General features: G+C 39.6%; 1 protein-coding gene across 4 annotated transcripts in view; it reads right to left on the bottom strand.

The window, feature by feature from the left end:
- Window positions 1-3,053: 3,053 nt before the first annotated feature.
- Window positions 3,054-19,728, bottom strand: part of PREX1 (phosphatidylinositol-3,4,5-trisphosphate dependent Rac exchange factor 1) — a 121,066-nt gene continuing 104,391 nt past the window's right edge. For all 4 annotated transcript variants that reach the window (XM_071447050.1, XM_071447051.1, XM_071447052.1 and 1 more), the window contains exons 29-40: window positions 19,074-19,164; window positions 17,279-17,407; window positions 16,536-16,577; window positions 14,788-15,005; window positions 13,674-13,773; window positions 12,896-13,039; window positions 12,142-12,256; window positions 11,640-11,706; window positions 10,704-10,891; window positions 9,945-10,047; window positions 9,354-9,421; window positions 3,054-7,144 (exon numbers count right to left, since the gene is read on the bottom strand). In XM_071447050.1, coding sequence (XP_071303151.1) covers window positions 7,102-7,144; window positions 9,354-9,421; window positions 9,945-10,047; window positions 10,704-10,891; window positions 11,640-11,706; window positions 12,142-12,256; window positions 12,896-13,039; window positions 13,674-13,773; window positions 14,788-15,005; window positions 16,536-16,577; window positions 17,279-17,407; window positions 19,074-19,164 — 1,308 coding nt within the window. In that variant the 3' untranslated portion in view covers window positions 3,054-7,101. The remainder of the gene's footprint in view (window positions 7,145-9,353; window positions 9,422-9,944; window positions 10,048-10,703; window positions 10,892-11,639; window positions 11,707-12,141; window positions 12,257-12,895; window positions 13,040-13,673; window positions 13,774-14,787; window positions 15,006-16,535; window positions 16,578-17,278; window positions 17,408-19,073; window positions 19,165-19,728) is intronic.

Here is a 19,728-nt window from a genome sequence, read left to right as displayed (position 1 = left end):
AAGTGGGAAAATTCATTTGGAGAAAGAGAGAGCCTAGGAGTGACTCCCTGCATTTCTTCTGGCTTTCAGAGGCAAGAAGCAACTTTGCTTGTTTGAGTGTAAAGGACAGCACCAGGAGAACCAGTTCAGGGCAATGCACCCAACTAATCTGTGCCATCACTACAGGGGCTGATGAATCCTTACATACAAAGCTGAGTTCTATATGTATCTTTTGGAAAGCTCATTATTTTATGGCTATGTATACCTGGATGGGTTTTGAAATGTCCTGCTGACAAAAACATCCAAATTACCCCAGTGGAGCTGACTGAATATTAACTTATTTTCTCCCTTTAGGGGATCCAACTACACCAGCAGCATTGCAAACCTGGGCTACTGTTCTCAATGTCCTTTCAGCTGTAGATATAGGCAGCATAATTGTAAAGTGATAGTGGAGATTTCTTTGTTTGAAAGGGATTTTTTAGTTTTAATTCTGCAGCCCCTGCCATTTTTTAGAATCTGACAATGGAAATTTCAGATTCGCATCTAACACGGAAGAGGGCACATCTAATTATTTGGAAGAGTGCACTCTGTCCTTTTATGAGTTTCCTTAAACATGAATCCCGAAGCAGATTTCTGACTGTGGTAAACACTTTATACAACTTTAATCGTTACCGAGTATTTGGTTATTCTGGGAGGAGAAAAGCCTTGCATTGACTGAATGCTGATCACGAGCAACCTTCTGAAAGACTGGCTTGGCCCAGCAGAAGAAGTTTCCATCTGAGGAAAAGATGATTCTCATTCTCTCCTTTTCTATCTTGACATGGTAATTTACCTTCTCTGTGTTTAATTTCTCCACACACAGAGGGATAAGGCTGTTTATCAGCCAGTAAATGCACAGCTGAGGTAGTTTCTATGGATTATTAATGCACAGGTATGCTAAAATTGTAGCTTTAATTACATTACTAATTGCAAATAGGAAAGTTTCCTAGAGCCTTTATCAAATAGAGACATAGTAAATGGGACTGTGGTTTTGTAAGCCATGGCAACTTGTCATAAAATCTTTTCTCCTGCCTGATTTTATGTCTGAAAAAGGCTGTTGAAACCAGCAGGGGTTTTACTTACTGCTGCTTACACAGATATTTCCATGAGATTTAATGTATTTCTCAAATTAATGAGTATTCATGAATAAAACTTAACTACTAATATGTGGTTTCCTATGGGTTTTCTTCATCACTTTGAGACCAGACTCGGATGAGTCTGATCTCAGCTATTAAGGCAAATTCTAAACAGTATTCTCAACATATTTTAATGGTTATAAAAAACCAAACTAAAGGAAACTCACTTGATGAAGGGAGAAATCCAGAGCTTCTCATCAAGAACCTTTCTAGGGTACACACAGAGAGGAAAGTTAGGAGGAAAAATTGCTAAATTTGAAGTACAGGTTGTTAAGAGGTCAGACAATGCCTACACTGCCATGATATGAAGTTGGTTCTGTGCTGCTAAAAGCCTTCTTGTGTGGCACGCACAAGGAAGACGTACAATATGGACATACTGCTTGTGTGCAGATTCTCAAGGTGATTCAAAAGTGCTTCATGCCTAAACCAAGAATAATTCTTGTAGTGTTGAAGACTCAGAGGCACCATGGAATTAATAAGGTATTCAGCTATGGTTTCTTTTCTGTTCCTAACAATTCTAATTGCTTTTAGGTTGTCACAAAATGCTGAACTAAAGATTCCAGGGAATGGTCTGAAAGATTTTCCAAAGCTTGAGTATCAAATTTAAAACCTGATTTTGTACCTCCAGTGCCTAATGATTTATTTTGTGTGACCCATACTCTGCAGTTGCTGATAGTTCATTTTATTGCCATTAAATAATTTCAGACACTCATTACTGCAACATTCTTTTGCAGCTTTTTTCAATTGCCTTTGGATTTTGTTATCCTAAATGACATTTTATAATTTTTTTTTTTTTTCTCACCACACCACTTATCCCATTTGTCAGATCATTGCTGAACAAGTCCTGGCAAATCCCAAGAGAGATGTGAGCAGTGTAGTGCAGATCACACCCATCCAGAGTGAAAACTGCTTTGTTTCTTGTCACTCAAGAATTTCAATGCAACTTTAATGCAGTCATTTCAGTTAGAATAACATCTTGTTCTCATTTCTCATCCATACAGAGGTGAAATACCTCCCTACTTCATAGTTTTAAACTACTGCTTAAAAAGTTGAAAACTTCTGTTGCATTTGCATTATCTGTTCAAACCTGTTGGTTGTTGCTGGTTTGCAATCAACTCCATAACATTGATTCCACTGAATTTATTGAAACTTCACCCAAGCAGGCAGAAGAAATAAGGCTCAAGGTTTGTCATTTCTTGCAGCAAGACACACCATGTGTTGTACCAGCTCTAAAATTGCTTATTATTTCCAAAAAGTATAATAAGTTCCCTGAAAAATAAAACAGAACTGATGGCCACATTAACTTTCATGCGATAATTTGCAGATAAATTCCATCAAAAACCCCAGTACTCAAGCACCTCTAATAATATGAATTTCATTTTGCACATTAAAACTGTGATAAAGCCATACTAATTATTTTTAATTATCTCAAGATGAGACTGTCACTCGTGTAAGTAATTATGTAAGTAATTTAAAGCTGGTTAAACAGTAATGGATCTTTCTGCATTGCCTTCAAAGTGCTTATAACTAAATTTAATTTTAAGCAGGATCAAGAAAATAATCACTGATTCAAACATTAATTACCAATTTAATCCTAATTCATTTAAAAACACACCTATTTTTTTGCAGACTCTGCAAGGCATTAATTGACATTTTACAAAATGAGTCATTATTTTGGCAAGTAGAAGTATTTTTCAAACAGTGAATCATGACAACCAGAAAGGGCTGTTTAAGAGCTCCAAGGGAGCTTTGGCAGCTCAGTGAAAGCAACTCTATTTAGCAGCAGTTTGGCTTCTCCAGGATGACTGGAAAAATTGTGGTAACTCTCTTCTCTTTACACCAGCCAGAGGCTCTCTGCTTTCACTGCTGCCAGTGGGTGAGAGAGCTGAAGAAAGTGTGTCCTAAAGCAAAGAAACAGCTTTATTGAGACATGCTGGAACAGGATAGAGAACACTTTAGAGCAGTTTAGAAGGGATGGAATCAGGAGGTTTATTGCATTTTTTCTAATCCAGTTTGAAATGGACAGAGAGTCTGAGCAATCTGTTCAGGATTTGATCCAGGACCCAGAGCCTTAGAACAGTAGGGCTGGGTTTTTTTTGGAGGTTTTCTGTCTAGACCCTCTGCACCTGCTAACTTCCCTTGTTAGGAACTGGGAGAGTTACAACACCCTCCAAAATCGGGACAGATTTTTGGATGTAAATTCCTTTGGTAAAGAACTACCTTTTTGATGTGTAACTTGTAAGAATTAAACCCAATGGCTGACTGGTTCTATAGGATATGTTAAGAAAAGCTGCCTTAATATATCAGTAATTTTTTTGATAGTAGATCTTAAGCCCCAATGAGATTATTATAAGGATCATGTGCAATAAGTGACAAATGTTACTCATGGGTTTTACTACTTTTTTCTGCAACTAATTCAATTGCTCAATTTTGCTCACTCAAATCATATGCTCTGTAAACTCAAGGGTGACCAGAACTTCACCTAAGGGAGTGTGCTGCACGTTGACTACATACAGTCAGCCTACATGTGTTACACTTTCCCCAATTTCACCTCTCTCACCTTTCAGCTCCTCAGAGAACCCATCTTAGAACTGAAGACAGCTTGCACGCTCTTCTGCTGCACCAGGCACTGCTTCAGCCCTTACAACATCTTCGCACAAGTTATTTCTTGTTTTGTCAAAGCCTGATGGAAGGAAAACTTTCAGCCAATATCTAGCCCTGATCACTTTTTCTCCTTAAGGCTGTATTTATGTTCAGTTTGAACTGTCTTTACCTTTCTCATTATTATTTTCTTATAAACCATCTGTTTTCTTCAATACCTAGCTACTGCATTTTCACTTAATTTGAACAAAGCAGAGAGGCCTGAATACTTCTCCATCATAACTGACCACCTGTTTCCTAGTCCATGCTTGAGCTGTCATGATTCTATCAAATTGCCTCTGTGTCATCTTGTGACAAACTCTATGACATGGTCCTTTTATTATCAATTAACAAGAAATATAACAAAATATTTTGTTCAATCTTCAACAGCATGAACTAATATTTGTGTGGAAAAATCTAATCCCACTAATTTCAGTCTGTTCAAAGTCCTTCAGCATTGTTTTGTATGTGTACCGAGATCCTTTGCAAGATTAGTGTCTCTCAAATCAGCATCACCCCAGCCTGCCAATATATGTGCTTCAGGGGCTAATGATAATGTTCAGCAAACTCAGTTTTGAGACACATTCACAAGGAATTCCACTCAAAGCTGCCACCCAACCATACCCACCTCATCATCAAGCTGCCATAGTTCCCATGTTCTCCATCTTGACTGTTTTCCACATTTTCCACACTTCCACTGTATGAGATGTTCCAAATCTACAAAATCTGCACTTGTTCTGTTGTGCCAGGCCTGATTCTTCACTTTTAGCCCTGGAAATTCTGCAGACCTAATCTCTCTTTGCTTGCAAGTTGGTTCCTGCACTGCCCTCTTCTTTTTCCACTTGAAGCTGTTAGTTCCCAGAACTGGTTCAAATGCCACAATTTTACATCATCAAACCAGTTTTTATTTTCTACCTTAACAGGAGTCTGTGGTCTCCCCCACAGCTTTAGGGGACTGCACAAACAGGAAGAGTTCAGCTCTACACTGTCAGTTTGAGCTGAAATCAAACCCAGCTTTCCCCTTATCACTAAACTTCTGACTGCTCCCCATGCCATACAAGCATATCAGAACTTAAAGCTGCTCAACAGAATGCAAGGCAAAGGAACTAACGGGTATAACAGAAAATGAGATCAACCTTCTTTCCTTATAATATAAACATACTTTTAATAATAAAAATGTCTCTCAAGTTTTAAGTGAGAATAACACATACATTTCAGTGTAAAACAGTGCACAGTGTAAATGCCCTTGGACACCCTTCTCTGCATCTGTCATGGTGCAAAGGCTGCAGGCATGGGCCAGGATCTTGCCCAGGCCATTCTGCAGAGCACAACTGATGGGGACCCAGGCAGGACTCACCCCACGGGTCCTTTTTTACCTCGGGGTAAAGTAAAAAAGAACCCGTGGGGTGGGGTTCCTATGGTTCTTACAGTACTAAGTACATTTGAAATTCTGGATTCAGAGAAGAAACATCCATTTTTTCTTCAAAAAGAAAATGGTAAGAGTAACTTTTCCAAAATTAACAAAAAGTGCATTGAAACAGAGATCTGCTCATCTGGTTGCAGTCCAGAATGGACACCCAGTACCAAAGCTGTATGCCAAAGCTGGCAGGCCATAGGCTGTCCTAGTTCCCTGCAACACATTACTGCAGATCAGAGGAAATAAAAAAAGAGAAATAAAGAAAAGAGAAATAAAAAATAAAAAGAGAAATAAAAAATAAAAAGAGAAAATAAAAAATAAGTTCCTTCCCCAAAATAGTTTCAGTCTGTGAGAGAAGAAAACACATATTAAAAAAATTAAGAAATGAAATTCAGAACAAACTGTATCTCCTAATTTGCCATAAACAGTTTTGTGTTCAAGAGAAGATTAGAAAAATTAGAGAGGCCTTCATGTCCAAATGAAAACATCCATTAGTTTTTGAGTTGCTCTGGGTGTTAACAAAATAAAATTAAGCCCACTAAAAAACAAACAACACAAATAAAACCCCCAAACCTTTATTTTCTAAAATACACATTACTGCAAAGCGCTCCTGGGTTCCTTGACTGGGAGCTGGTTTAAAAGAGGCTGTGGAGGAACAGGAATGGGGAGTTTCTTGTACACCTGCCATGTTAGGGAGGGCTGGTCACGTTAAGGCACTCACTCCAAAAGAACATTATTTCTGTCCTGAGACTGCTGACATGCTTTGATTAGTTTCAGCCAGTAACTTGGAAAAAACTACAGTGCTTAAGGTAATACTGACAGAATGGAGAACAATTTTTCCAACAAGTAAAAATAAAGAACATTATATACATGATTCCTTTTTTCTTTTAACTTAAAAGCACCCCTAATACATCTTAATAACTGTATTAAAGACTACTTAAATATTGAAGATTTTAAATAATGTAGATTTTTTTCAGTAAACTGGGAGTAGCTGTGTAACTGCCATTATATTGGTCCCATTTTAAACAATATAATTTTTATTTTCATCTTGTACATATAATAACATGATTGAAAACACATATTATTCCACTCCACATAAATAAGTATAGTTCTTCTGACCTGTTTTAAAAACTACATCTGTTGAAATAATCAGATTATCAGACTGTATTTTTTCTTTGTAAAGTTTTTGTAAAAATCCTATCCTCCTCTTCATTAGCACTGATTCCAGAGTATATAATCACAGGGCATTAGTAAAAAGAGTTAATAAAAAACCTGAAAGCTACAGTAAGTAAAATGAAGTAATGATAAGAAGTATTACGGAATGTATACTCTGCAGCATAGAGAGATTATCTCACTGGGCTGAAGTAGAAAATTACTCCAGAAGAAATTCTTTATGTTCCTATTTGAATAAACCATAGATTGTGTTATTCTTTGCTCAAGTGCAGGTCAGATGATGAAAAAGTGGGGTTTATGAAACTACCACTAAAGGGCGTTGACCAAAACCTGCTGGCAGTCAAAGGGGTGCCAGGGGCAGTACAGGGAGAGAGAGGGGGGTGTCCAGTGGGACTTTCTGAACCAAGCTGTATCTTGAAGCCCACAACTTCCTGGTGGTTGCACAAACAAGTCACCAGGAGAATTGTGCTTTCTTGAAGCATGATGGTCATCTTCCAGGCATCTGAATGGCAGCAGCATCCACTCGTGTCTGTTGTGTTTGTTTCAAGAATTTGAAGTCAAAGAAATGCACGGATCCTGCACGGGCCCCAGGAGTTCAGAGGCAGATTCCTGATGCTGGCCCAGCCTGTCCCTCTCTGCAGAGCACGGCAGCGCCAGCGGGGTCAGGGCTCCTCGGAGCCGAGCGCTCTCTGGGGCTCCCAAGAGGGGCCTCTGCTCTTACACATCCCCTTCTGTAGGCGGCTGGCACAACCGATAGAGCCTTTAGTGCAGAGGAAGAGTAGGAATTAGACATCACAGGGACAATGACAGAGTTACTGGACTCACCTACAAGGGTTGGCAGCTTCTTTGTTACTCTGCAAGCTTTAGTGGTAATGATGTATCAGGCATACTTCTATTGTTAATCTCAGTAATTGCAAGTTTAAAAGTGCCACTAACCATTTCTTAACTAAAGTATTTACAATCATTGTTTACAATATTATTTGAGACTCTCCATCACTTCCTCTTAATCTTGATTCAATTTGGTTTTTCAACAGTCCCTTCTCTCTTTTTCTATTTCTTTTGATTTTAAACCCAGTTCAGCATTTTTCCTGAACAAAAAAGTTCTCCCTGTCATACAGGCTGGGATACCAAACACATAAAAGAACATATCTGCTTGTTGACAAGCTTGAACAAATCTTAAAATTAATAATCATCTTCTCAGAGAAATTTTTGACTCACAAGATTAACAAATTGAGAATAGTGGTTAAACACGTGTTGACCACTAAGCCCATGTTGACTTGTCATTCATGTATGTTTTTGTGAGCTTTTACTTGGCTTTTTCTTATTTACATCAGAATAAACTCAAGTCTTTTATAACTTCTCTTTCAAGACAGCTATTACAGATTTGTACTAAGAAATATAATCCTGGGAGTTAATTGACCAGATGTCCTTTTAACTTTGCTCAGTTTTGTTTTGCATTATGATGGAACCCAGTAGGAACACACATATCTGAGCTTTATTGCCCTGAAATAATCCAAGTAAATAGTTCTGGAATTTTTCACTGTGATTTAGAGCATACTCAAAAGAAAAAAATGCCCGATCTTGTGATTTGTTTTTAAAAATGTTTCTTTTTGAAGGCAACATGGTTATGGCCATATCAATGGAGCCAAAGTAATGTGTGGCCATTAATAGGCAAAATAACTACACTGCCAAAACACTGATGGATGGCACCCAGGCCATGGTACAGGAGCCAACACCTTTGTTTTATTTATTTTTGAAATAGTGATTAAAATTTAACAGAAGGATAAGGCTCTAAATGCAAAATTCTACTCTTTTTAATGTCTCTGAGTTAATGAACCAAGACTGTTAGAGGGAGCATCACCAGTGTCTCTAATGTTTAAAATAATTTTCTATAAACATTTTGAGGAGTGGATAGGAGAGAAAAAAAGAAAAATTAAAAGAAGGGCTAATATAGACTAACTCAGAAGTCTTAATGGGCAAATAAGATATCAGTGTTTAAGGATGTTTTCTTAACACTGAACCAATGTGCTCTTTGGAGGACTCAGGCACTAGCAAACACATTTGTTCTGGCTGAAGATATGACACAGACTTTGCTGGACCTTTTCTGATGCTGATGCCAGATGCTCGACCTTTTCTGCTGCCAGAATTGTTTTGCCTTCGTGTAAAAAATGCCATTAACAACAGCAGAAACAGAAGTTTCTCTGGTATTTGTACAGACAGATTCTGTATATATCGTCATCTAAACCATGACAAATTGTTACTGCCATTGTGGGAAAATGCTGTCTTACAGTTATTAAAGAACATTCTTTTCTCTCAGAGAGGTGAGATTGGAAGAAACTGACCAAAGATACTTTACTTAAAAGTAAATTATTATTCTCTTGTAGAGAAATATGAAGATCTCTATCTCCCATTAGATGCAGTGGGATTCACGAATGCACAGTACTTTTCAAAGCTGCCTTCTAGACAAACCCATATATAACCCTGGGCACCTGAGGTTCCTTAGGGCTGCATTACGGTGTGGTTACTCTGTCTGGAAGTGCTTGCTCTTAAACCTGCTCTTCCAGAACTAAACCATCAGATTCTTCTAAGTACACCACTGTATTATCTTTGCATATCTTCAGTCAAATTTGCTGTTCAAGAATTTTTCTTTCTAAACATTCCAGAGACAACTGACCATCACTAGCTTTGCCGACTCCTAGAAACAGTCCAAAAAAGATCAGCTATGTTTGATTCAGAAAATGCAGAAATCCTTGAATCTGATGATCTGTAAATTGTAAGCATCAAAGGTGATTAATCTATAGTGTGTACTTAGTGTACTTAGTTTAGTACAGGGAGAAAAAAGAATGATTTTTTTTTTCTTTTTTTCCAGTATTGCTACTAAGATCATCTTTGGTTATAGCAGGAACTCCACAAGTTTTACAGAAACAAAATTAGCACTCAAAGAAAATGTATAATACATAATAACCTACCGAGGTGCATGCTGTGGCATTTGGTCCATCACTTTCAGATTCTTGGCAGAGATTTCAACCCTTGGTCCCTGTAGAAACAGAGAATTTATGGTACCAACAGTATTGATAAAGCAAATGATCGTTAGGAAAAAATATTATAATGGGAGTGTGGTTCCTATTTGAGAATCCATTAACTACTTCTAAAATATTTGGAATCCATTGGGTGGATACAATTATCATCTACGTTTACCTAAAAGATAAATTAGTCCCAAACTACTTTACAAGCACTGCTGTCTAGCACTAGGTAATTTCTGCTATTTTAACACTATGATTGAGACTTGGGTTTTTTCTGTACAGAAATTGCCTTAAATACTCTGCACATTTTCTCTTTTCTGTAAAGGCACACACAATATACACTGAGGCATAGGTTTGAACTGCTGTAGAAGCTGTACATATAAAAGTTAACTTGTTTCTCTCACACACAGGTGTAGCTATTCAGCCATTAGGAGGAGTTTGTAGGTTTGCAGTGCACAAAGTGCCACAGCACAATAAACTGGTGCTTGCACCATCACTGGACAACGGTGGCACGCAGCAGACACGTGCAAACGTCACCTGCTTTCGCATGATGTCTGTGGCTTGCATGATGCACTTGGGCAGGAGTCCATGGCTGCGGGCCAGAATGGCTGCTTGCTCCAGGGACACGCTCAGGGTGCTCCTGAACAAGGGAACAAGAGTCAGGGAACCACAGATCACAGCTCAGAAAATACAAATAGGCTTAGAAAGTATAAATGTGCAGAACACTTACGTGTTAGGTATTGCTTCCATTAGCTATTTACTTTTATTTACTTTTTTAGATTTTTTTACATACAAAACTATTAAATGACCTCAGTCTTGCTGCACCTGAATATTGCAACTATTTGAGTCTCCAGCATCATTACTACAAGGCTGTGTGTCACTGCTCTTCTGAATTGATTTATTTTAAAGGGATTCACAAATTAATCTTTACTTTTGAGACACTGGCAGAATAGTGGTGTGTTTCAAAATCAACGTGTGCACACACCAAGATTCTAAAGCTATTTTTGAGCAACTTCCTACATTTTCAGTGTGCAACTGAAGACAATGCTGACTACAACTTCTATGCAACGAGATCACTTGGTTAGTTGCATTGGATGAGGCACTGAAACACAAAGTTTTGTGTCAATACTACTTACTAACAAAACTATTAAAAGTTACAACCCATCCTAAGTAAAGATGGCAGCAGATTTAGATGCTTATTACATTCTCTTAAAAGTTCCCTTATTTTGCTTTGAATAGGATCGCATCTCTAGAAAGGACAGGAGCTGCCCCCACACAGGCTTAACCCTCACCCACCTGTGCATCCCCGTGGCGCACATGGTGATCTGGCAGGCTCCCAGCCGGTAGCAGAGCTCCGAGGATATGGGCAGCAGGCCAGCTCCTGATGAGGCATTGCTGGAACATCCTGACTGCACTGGCTTAGCACTAATGAAAGACTTCAGCAGCCGGCAAAGCTCATCCATTGCATTGATAGGGCGGATAAGCTAAACAAAGCGATACAAAAACAGTCCACAGCATGTTAACACCAAGCTATAAAGACATTTACAAGTCTTTATACTATTGTCTAAGCACAATATTCTAGACAAGCGTGACTGCCTCACAGTAACAACTATTTACAATATTTATGAACTTTGGAAGTGGCAAAATAAAATTACTTATGCTTGGGACAATTTATATCACAAATCACACAGATTGTTTACAATGTGTATTACAATTGCAAAGATGTTCCCTGCAGTAGCATTTTAATGCTTTGCACGCATATATCCACATCACCTCCCCCATTAGACAGACTGCCTACATGTGAGATGCTGGGCAGCAGCATTTTCTTGATTTCTCTGCAACAAAGTGTACATAGTGAACAAAGTGTAACAAATAGCAAATTGAACACTTGTTCGTTTTCATGCATCTGTGGGATAGAAAAATGAGCCCGTTCTGTCTGGCATCAGACACCATGTTTGGCAAGGGCAGGCAGGGCCACACGGAGTCTCCTTAGTGCTGCAGTGAAGGGGGTTTGTGTCTACCCAGGTTCTGAACATTTTCTTCTCAACAAAAGAACTGTAGCCAAGCTTCAGAGAAATTCAGATTCCCCCCTTCAAGGTCGGGAATATTTTAAAATGCTGTTTGTGTTTGTATAGATCTGCCATACAGGTATCCCACAACTGGAATTTTAGAGAAGTTGAAATAATACTTCCATGAGAGAATTTGTTGCAGAAATAAGTGCAGAAACAATACCTGGTCAATCTTCACTGCAGTAGTATTGGAATCAGTGGGCAAGTTGGATCTTTCTAGGTAAAATGTCCTGCAAAAAGGCCAGTAGGTACTACATTAGTTGGGTTTGTCCCACTTCAAGCACATATATGTATACTATCTTGTATAAAACAGCTGATAAGGCTATGCTAAAAATCTTGCACTTGAAGATCTGCTTCTTAATTGAACCATTGAGATTGCAGTAATTTACAGAGTCTGTACTAACATATTCCAAATCCCCATTAAGAACAATATAATTCTAGCTCTGCACAAAATTCTGAGGTCAAATCTGCATTCCTTCTGAATGGGCTAATCTATTGGGAAAAAATTACTAAGTTTCCCACACAATGAGGATCTCCAAAAATCCTATTTGTACAAAAACCTCATTCGGAATGGCACATCTTTTTTATTAAATTTTAAGGCCCTTAATAAGGAGTGCTCTTTCAATTTTCAATGTCTTTTAAGGCAAAGCAGAAGTACAAAATACCTGAGTTTACGGTAGTATTGCTGCACTTTTTCGAGTGAAACACCATTAATTTGCTGTGGGAATTCTTCTAAAGATGAACCAGCTGGTTGTGATTGCCCCTCTGTACTCTCCAGAGCTGAAGAAGAAAACACTTTAATAAAGCTATGTTATTAGTGTTTTTTTTTAATTCATTTATTTATCTCTGTATCACCTCATTGCTCAGCAGATGACTGTTGGATCATGTCAAGTCTGATTCTGTCAGTCTATAAATTTCATGCTTTTCCCAGTATGGGAGTACAGTGGTAGCATCACAGAGATGAGTTTCACAGAAAGCAGTTCTGTCTGACAGCAATTACTCCCCATTGGTGGTCCCTTGAAAGAAATTTCCTGTGCTGTATTTTGGTGTGAATATTTGCTTATCGAGTCGATTGCTAGCTCAGATGATTCTGTCACGGTGTTCGCTTTTAAAACACTTCTCTGTAGCCTGGGCACATCTCTTGATCCTACACTAGATCAAACTATCCATGTAGTCCAGTATAATGTCTCTATGGCTGAGGCATTAAAAAACCCCAAACAAGCACATCTGGTTCTCATGACTGTATCTAATTCTAAAGTCTAGCACTCCCCCAGGGCTTCCTAAAATAGAAATATCTGCTTCCTAAGTGAGTCTGCAGGTCTCAGCTGCTTTTTTAAAAGCTTCATGGTCATTTTTTAAATGACATCTTTCAAAATCAGAGGTTAGCTTATTTTTCTCAAGAAAGCTTTTTATAGACACCTTTTGTAAAGAGCACTGTGTGCAGTTTCAAGGTTCCCCCATTCTGAAACCGAGCAGGCAGTTTGGAGAAGTAGTAGCTGTCAAGATAAAAGATAACCTTCAAGGCCTGACGACTTCCTTCGATGTGGTAGATGACATGAGTATCTGGAGAAATAAAGATAAAACACCTGCTGATTTACCACAGCAGAAGAATTGTGAAACCATTGCTATTTGAGTTTGTTAAATTATCTAATGACATATCACATCACCATAAGGTGAATAAGGGAGAGCCTTTATGGAGAGAATGCAGGCTCTGAAATCTTATACTTAAAAGATCATAGTGTGACCTAGTATGATGTTTGATCCAAATACAGTAAATATGGTTAATAATTAGAATCCCATGTTGTTTCATGGCATTTCATATGCAGTAGACATGAAGAGAGAGATCTGGCAGGGTAAGACACTGGACACTGAAAAGCTGGGAATTCACCACAGCGAGCGTGGTGCTAATTCTCTGTCCTATCTCCTCCCCCTGCCCAGAATCACAGAGATGAGGCCCAATGGCACAGGCCACAGCTACACAGCACAGAATTCCATGCACCACCATTCCATCGTGTCAGTCCTGCTTCAGGGGCTCTGTGCTTGCCCAGGAAGCTGAGGGAATACAGCAGTGCCTCAGAGAAGCTGCCCAGTGCCCTCCAGGTGTGATATGGTCTCTTAGATTTACAATCAAAGAGGATATTAGTCCATAGAACATACCAAAAAAAAAAAGTGCCTCAGAGAAACAGGGAATACTCACTTGCTGCAAGACTTTCATCCAGCTGCTTGAAAAAAAAGGCAACTTTGTCTAGTTCAGCCAGAGTAACCTGGATGTCTTCCAGCATGGTGCGCTCCTCCTTCTGTAGGGCAAGGCAACAGGTACAAATAGGTTATTATCTGCCATAAGATGAGTGACAGGAAGGTACTGTTGTTATGGGCATGTTTTGGTTCAGGACACTTAAAGTAGAGTGCAGAGCCTTCCATTAGCTCCATCCCAGCTAGGAAATTACAAACAGCTTTTTAACTCTGTGATACAACTCTAACCACCCTTTGCTAAGACGTCATTCGATGTGATTCACAGAGTAGAGAGGGTTAAAAACAGAGTAAGTTTGAAAGGATCTCTTTCTCCAAACTTCACAAATGTGAAGAACAGCTTACCAGTTACTGCAAAATAAATACTGATACCTTCTATGCAATGCAAACAAATAGCAGTTACACACATAGATAGTTTGGACTGTATTTTATAAAAAATCTCCACACTCAATCTACAATGTCTACAAAGCAGAGGAAAAAACCTCCCTTCTCTATAATATAAGGACTACTTGTCTGTCTTATGCGTCTCTTAGCATTTTTAGAGTTTAGCAGCTGATCTCCTGTAGCTGTGGCTCATCTGTTCATTAGGTGGAAATTAACCATGCAAGCACGGCTCCTCTCCTTAGACCTGGTGCCTCAAGCCCCAGCACCACAGAGAGAGACTGAACTCTGTTTGTCTGAACTCCTGCAATACTCAGAACTTCCTCACCCGTTTGGGAGATGCGTGTCCTCACCAGGGGATGGCAGAGGACACTCATGCCATCAACAGCTGGGCACTAAAAGCTCTCTAAATGCAGTAGCATTACTCCAAATATGAAGGCTGACTGTTTTCTATAGTGTTCTAGTGTGACAATGGGTCCAGCATTTGTGCAGAGGTGAATATGGCTAGATAAGGAATATGGCACTTGGTTGTCAGCTGTGGAAATCTCCAGAGTTTGCTGTAGTGAGAGTCTGAATATGCTGCTGGAATGCAGGTAAGAGGTTCAACAGCTCTGGCTGTGGCAGAGAATCACACAGGCAAACATAAGCAGACTCGAGGATACCACAATTCTTATTCTTACCACAGTGGGGGAGAGAAGAGACTGGTAGTTCAGTAGAACTCCAGTGGCTGCTATCTGTTCCAGCCATTTTCTGCTAGCATCTCTGCTGCTCTCTTCATACTCCCCGTTGTTGTTGTAACGATGGTTGAGAGCAGCCAGTAACTGCTCTGAAAAGGTGCAAACAGCAGCCACAAGAGACTGACAAAAGATGGAATCACGTCTCAGTTGTAGCTCAGTATCTGTCAGAGAAGGGGAGAGAAGCATAAAGAAGTCATGAATACACACATCTTCCTTCTCACTGCCAACAAAGTAGGTTTGTGTGTGTGTGTGTGTGTGTGTGTGCACGTGCACATGTTTGGCTTCTGCTGTAGCTTTGCAATGACTTCACAGATAACCCCTCCTTGCTGTGTGACCTGGATGGATCGATACAGACAGCACAGCTGGCACATGCACATGTTGCCAAATTTTCTAGTCCAATTGACTGTTCATTACTCCCTCTGCCATCTGCATGCTCCTTCTGAATGGAAAGAAACTAACTATTGGAAAGTAACTAACTCCTTAGTTACAGCCATATCTGGATTGATTCCCTTCTTTTTACATTTACAGGAGCAAGAGAATTATTGAAAGAAGGTCCCCACCATTACTTCTCTCCTGGGCTATTAGAGATTAATCTTCCCCCATCCATCTGTATTTTGTGGGCTTCCCATACGCCTAATGCATTAACTGGGCCTATCCATATGGTACCAATTGGTTTGTTTCTTGGGAGAATTTCCCGTATGTTGATTTTGCTTCCAGTGTGCCTGCCAGGCAGCCACATGCTGGTCAAATCAATCTTGTCATGCTTCAGGGGATTGCAGGCCAGAGAGGCACATGAATAAGTAAAGAGTTACTTCCCAGGCACGCCCAGCGGTCCAGCAGGTTCTGCAGTGCTCAGCAGCCTCTCATTGGCAAGGCACTGCCCCCAAGGGAAAGAAGCTGAAGACATCGCTCAGAGGCTTCGAAGGTCTGGATTATTTTTATAAGCACTGAACGCAATAGACTGACCAACAGAGCCCAGGCCCTGGGCCATATTCTCAGCTTAAGGGCAATGATCCTTCTTTCCAGCGGATGTTTATGGAAATGCTGCAGGAGATGGGGCATCCATAGAGAGACACTTTGGGAGACATTTATCTGCTATCAAAACCCAGCCTTTCTGGTCAGCAGACTGGCACACAGCATGGATTGGACAGACTCACAGACCAGCCCTGGCAGGGGCTGAGAGATAAGTTAGAGACATACAAACCTCTGATCTTCATTCTATGAAGATCTGAGAATCAAGTGTGGCACCAGTTTCCAGTTACGTATTATGTTATTTTCAAACAAAAGGACTCCAAGTAAGTGCTACAATTACAAAAAGACTGTGCCCAGGTTCCTTGTAAAGACCTGTCCCTTGCTCTGCAAGTACAATGTTTGGCATGTGGTAACAGGCTCCTGATGTCCCCAGTGTATCTGGGTTCTCCTTGCACATGTAAGGTCTTCATCTGTTCTTGGCTGTAATTTCAGTATGCCTGCTCTGTTTGGAATGATGACAGAGTCCATGGGCTCAAAAAAGTTGTGCAATAGATCTAATTTTTGCTGCATGTTCTCACCACAGCAGGAAGAGTAAAGGGAAGGAGGGATTCTCTTCCATCTGAGAAGGAGGATTGTACAAAGGAAAAAACGAAGACAGAAAAACCCCATCTTAGGGACTTCTTGGGTAAGTTGTTTCGTAAAAAATTAAAACCCCTTACCTGTGCATTTTAACAAGGCCAAAAGAAGCTGATTCTTCCCATCTGAAACAGTGAAGAAAAGAAATGTTGTAGTCAACATAATACCAAGGTAGATGTGATTGCAGCTGGTTAACAGTTTCCTAATTCCCCGAAATCCCTGGCACCTGCATGGCCATGTCTATTTTCTCTGATAGCCCTCACCTGCACAGACATGTTCATGACTGAGAAAAACTAAGTGCATAGCAAAGAATTTTACTGGCTACATGATCCGTTAACTACCATGAATTACTGGAAACAAATTGCATTTGCAGATGAAACCCTAAGGAGGTGATTACTATCCAGTGCCTCACACTGATCTGTAAACATCAGTTTCATCTCCTGTTTCAGTTCAACCAGACTGCAGTGGTTTAGGATGTTGTAATATCTGATTAGCATTCACTTTACAGTTTGGAATATACCAAACATCTCTCTCTTCAATTTCTAAAAGGGTTTAAAAAGCACAGGAAGATAGATCAGTCTGACATCAATCTGAATGGGCTGATGAAATAAAGTAAGGGGGGAAAAGATCTTTGGAATTGCTGCACAGGTGCCTTTTTACAATAAAGCACCAGGACTCTGCAAACCATAATCTGCTCTACCTGGTCCTCTCTAGAGCCTGGGACAGCCTTATTACAAAATGAGTTACAATTATGAAATCAACTGCTAGATTTGATTAAGATCTCTTCTCCCTGAAGCTAGTAACAAACGTTTCCTTATTTACAGACCTTCCACATGTTTCTGTATGATGTCAACCAGGTTCTTGATGCGCAGTGGAAGGTTCCATGGATCTTCCTGAATGCTGGCTTGAATATTATTCCGGCACCTAACTGTGGTTTCTTCCTTCTGTTTAAATTCTAGAAAACATGGAGTGTGGTAGCCATTTAAGAAATGCCACATAACTAAGAATGGCTTAGGAGTTATAATGTGAATACAGATGAAAGCAGATAAGCAGTACCAATAGCAGTAACTGAGAATTCAAAAGATCCTTAAATAGAACTAATAGAGAGGGCAAAAAACTATTCCCATAGTCCCATTATCAGCAGTCTCCCTGCATTGCTTTCAGGACTGTGGGCCTGGCTGACATGCACAGTGCAGGGAGCTCTGCCCCACTCACTAGACAAGGAACCCCTGCTTCCTCTGCCTTTAATGACCTGCAGGCAGCTGTACTGGGTAGGTCCAGAGAATAAGATCAACTTTTTGGCTGCAACTGTCACATCCCATAATACAATGAGAAGAATGCTTTCTTTCACCTAATGAAAGCTAACTATTAATTATAGAGTAGAAAATTTATTCTCCATGACTTAGCTATGTAGTTAAGCCAAAAACCTCATTTTTTGTGATGAAGTGCATAAGCAAACAGAGAACAAAAAAAATTATGCCAAATAACTGATCCTGGACAGGACCAGAAGAGCATTCCAGGTCCATCCATCACAAAAAGGTGGCTATGGTAGCTATTAAACAGACACTGTGGTCCAAGATTCCAGCTGAGTGTAGGCAGGGCTTGTCTGCTCCTCAGTGTGATCAGTTAACTAAAAGACTCTCTCAGTGTAATTAATCTACTTTTAATAAATGAGATTCTGTTTAAGCAAAATAAAAGAAACGTCTGTTATTTCTTCACTTCATTCCAACAGTGAATGGAAAGGCCAACAGATGCTCCTCAAGTCTACACAAATGTGAATGTGTTCATAGAGATGAGTACATGTAACAGAACTTCAAAGGAGTTATTTCTGGAGTCAAAGAAAAACAAAAAGCAGGAAAATATCTCTAGTTCTAGAGCTTGCCACTGTAACTAAAAACTAGAGCCTGTGAGAGGTTGGAGCTCTCACCTCCTACAGCACCTGAGGTACAGCAGGAGTAGTAGGGAATATTTCAGCTTTCAAGTGGGAAAGGAAATGCAGCAAATATTTCAAAAATAAAATCCTGTGTATTTCAGGCAGAAAAGAAACATGCTGAGCCCTAAAAGACCATCAAGACAAAAGTCATCACACTCCCTGAGGAAAGAGAAAATATGGTATCATCTGTTTGCTCTCTATGGGAATCAGTTTTCAAAATAAGTGTTATGTGAGGATGAATTTACTCTGGCAATCATCCAACTGAAGAAAAGCAGAGCAAATCATTAAGCAAACTGAGGTAGAACCTTTGGTGCCTTGGATGTTCAGTGGTCAACGCCTCATCAGCTTATCACAGCACTCCTTCACCTTGAATCTGACTATCCTTACTTTTTTGTACCCTTTCAAATACGTTCACAGCAAAGTGGGGATTTGGAAACTTGAGAAAGGGCTGCAAGAATTGAGCAGCATGTAACAAAAGAGGCTTCTGTGTGTTTCAGGAGGATTTCCCATAAAAATTACTTCTTTGAGATTCAATAATTTCAGTGGTCACACATGGTACGTGCCTAAGGCATGACTGGGTAGACTGCAGAGTTAAGGATCTCTGTGTGGCCATAGCACATATGCTTTCATGTTAAACTCTGAAGTCTTGGAAATCACATTATTAAATACAGTCAATCTATTTCTTTACCTTGCAAACTATGGTCCATGGGAAAGTGCTTGGTTTCCTCGAAGGCCTTATTTATTCCTGGTCCTTTCAGAAGTGCATTGATTGCATCAACCTACAATTGGAACATTATCGATCAGCGTCAGTAAGACTGCAGAAGAAAATCTGAACAGAACTCCTGTTGGAAACTGCCACAGCCCTTACACTATTTGTACTTTGGAATGACTGACACATAGCAGTCAGACTTTGTAGCCATGAACTAGCCTCCAGAGCCATTTAATTTAATATTAACATTTAACAACAGCATTTTGCACGATGATGATCTACTGCTGATGAGGTAAGAGAATAGCAAACAACTCTCTGTGGTTACACATTATAAACACATCTGCACGCTAAACTAGTGAGAACCTCATGAAATCTGCAAATGTGATCCATTTTCATCAAATTACTAGAAGTTTGTCCTTTTTTTTATGAGAGCTTTTTTTCCCTTAGTCTTAAGCCTTAGGTAGGGCAAGTTGGCCTTGCTTAAATCACAAGGCAACTTTAATAACACAGATAAATGTGATTCATCAAACTCTCCTATAATATATTTGCTTACTGTGTACCCCAAAATCTTGATAGTATGCCTTCCTCAAAATATTATTTCATAACACAATTTAGTACTTAAAATTTCTTGATT

This window comes from Agelaius tricolor, unplaced genomic scaffold (genome assembly GCF_023055355.1).
Source record: "Agelaius tricolor isolate 1412-34295 unplaced genomic scaffold, bAgeTri1.0.p SCAF_23, whole genome shotgun sequence".
NCBI classification, from domain to species: domain Eukaryota; kingdom Metazoa; phylum Chordata; class Aves; order Passeriformes; family Icteridae; genus Agelaius; species Agelaius tricolor.
The sequence above is the reverse complement of the archived record's forward strand: the minus strand, read 5'-3'. Positions and strand labels throughout refer to the sequence as shown.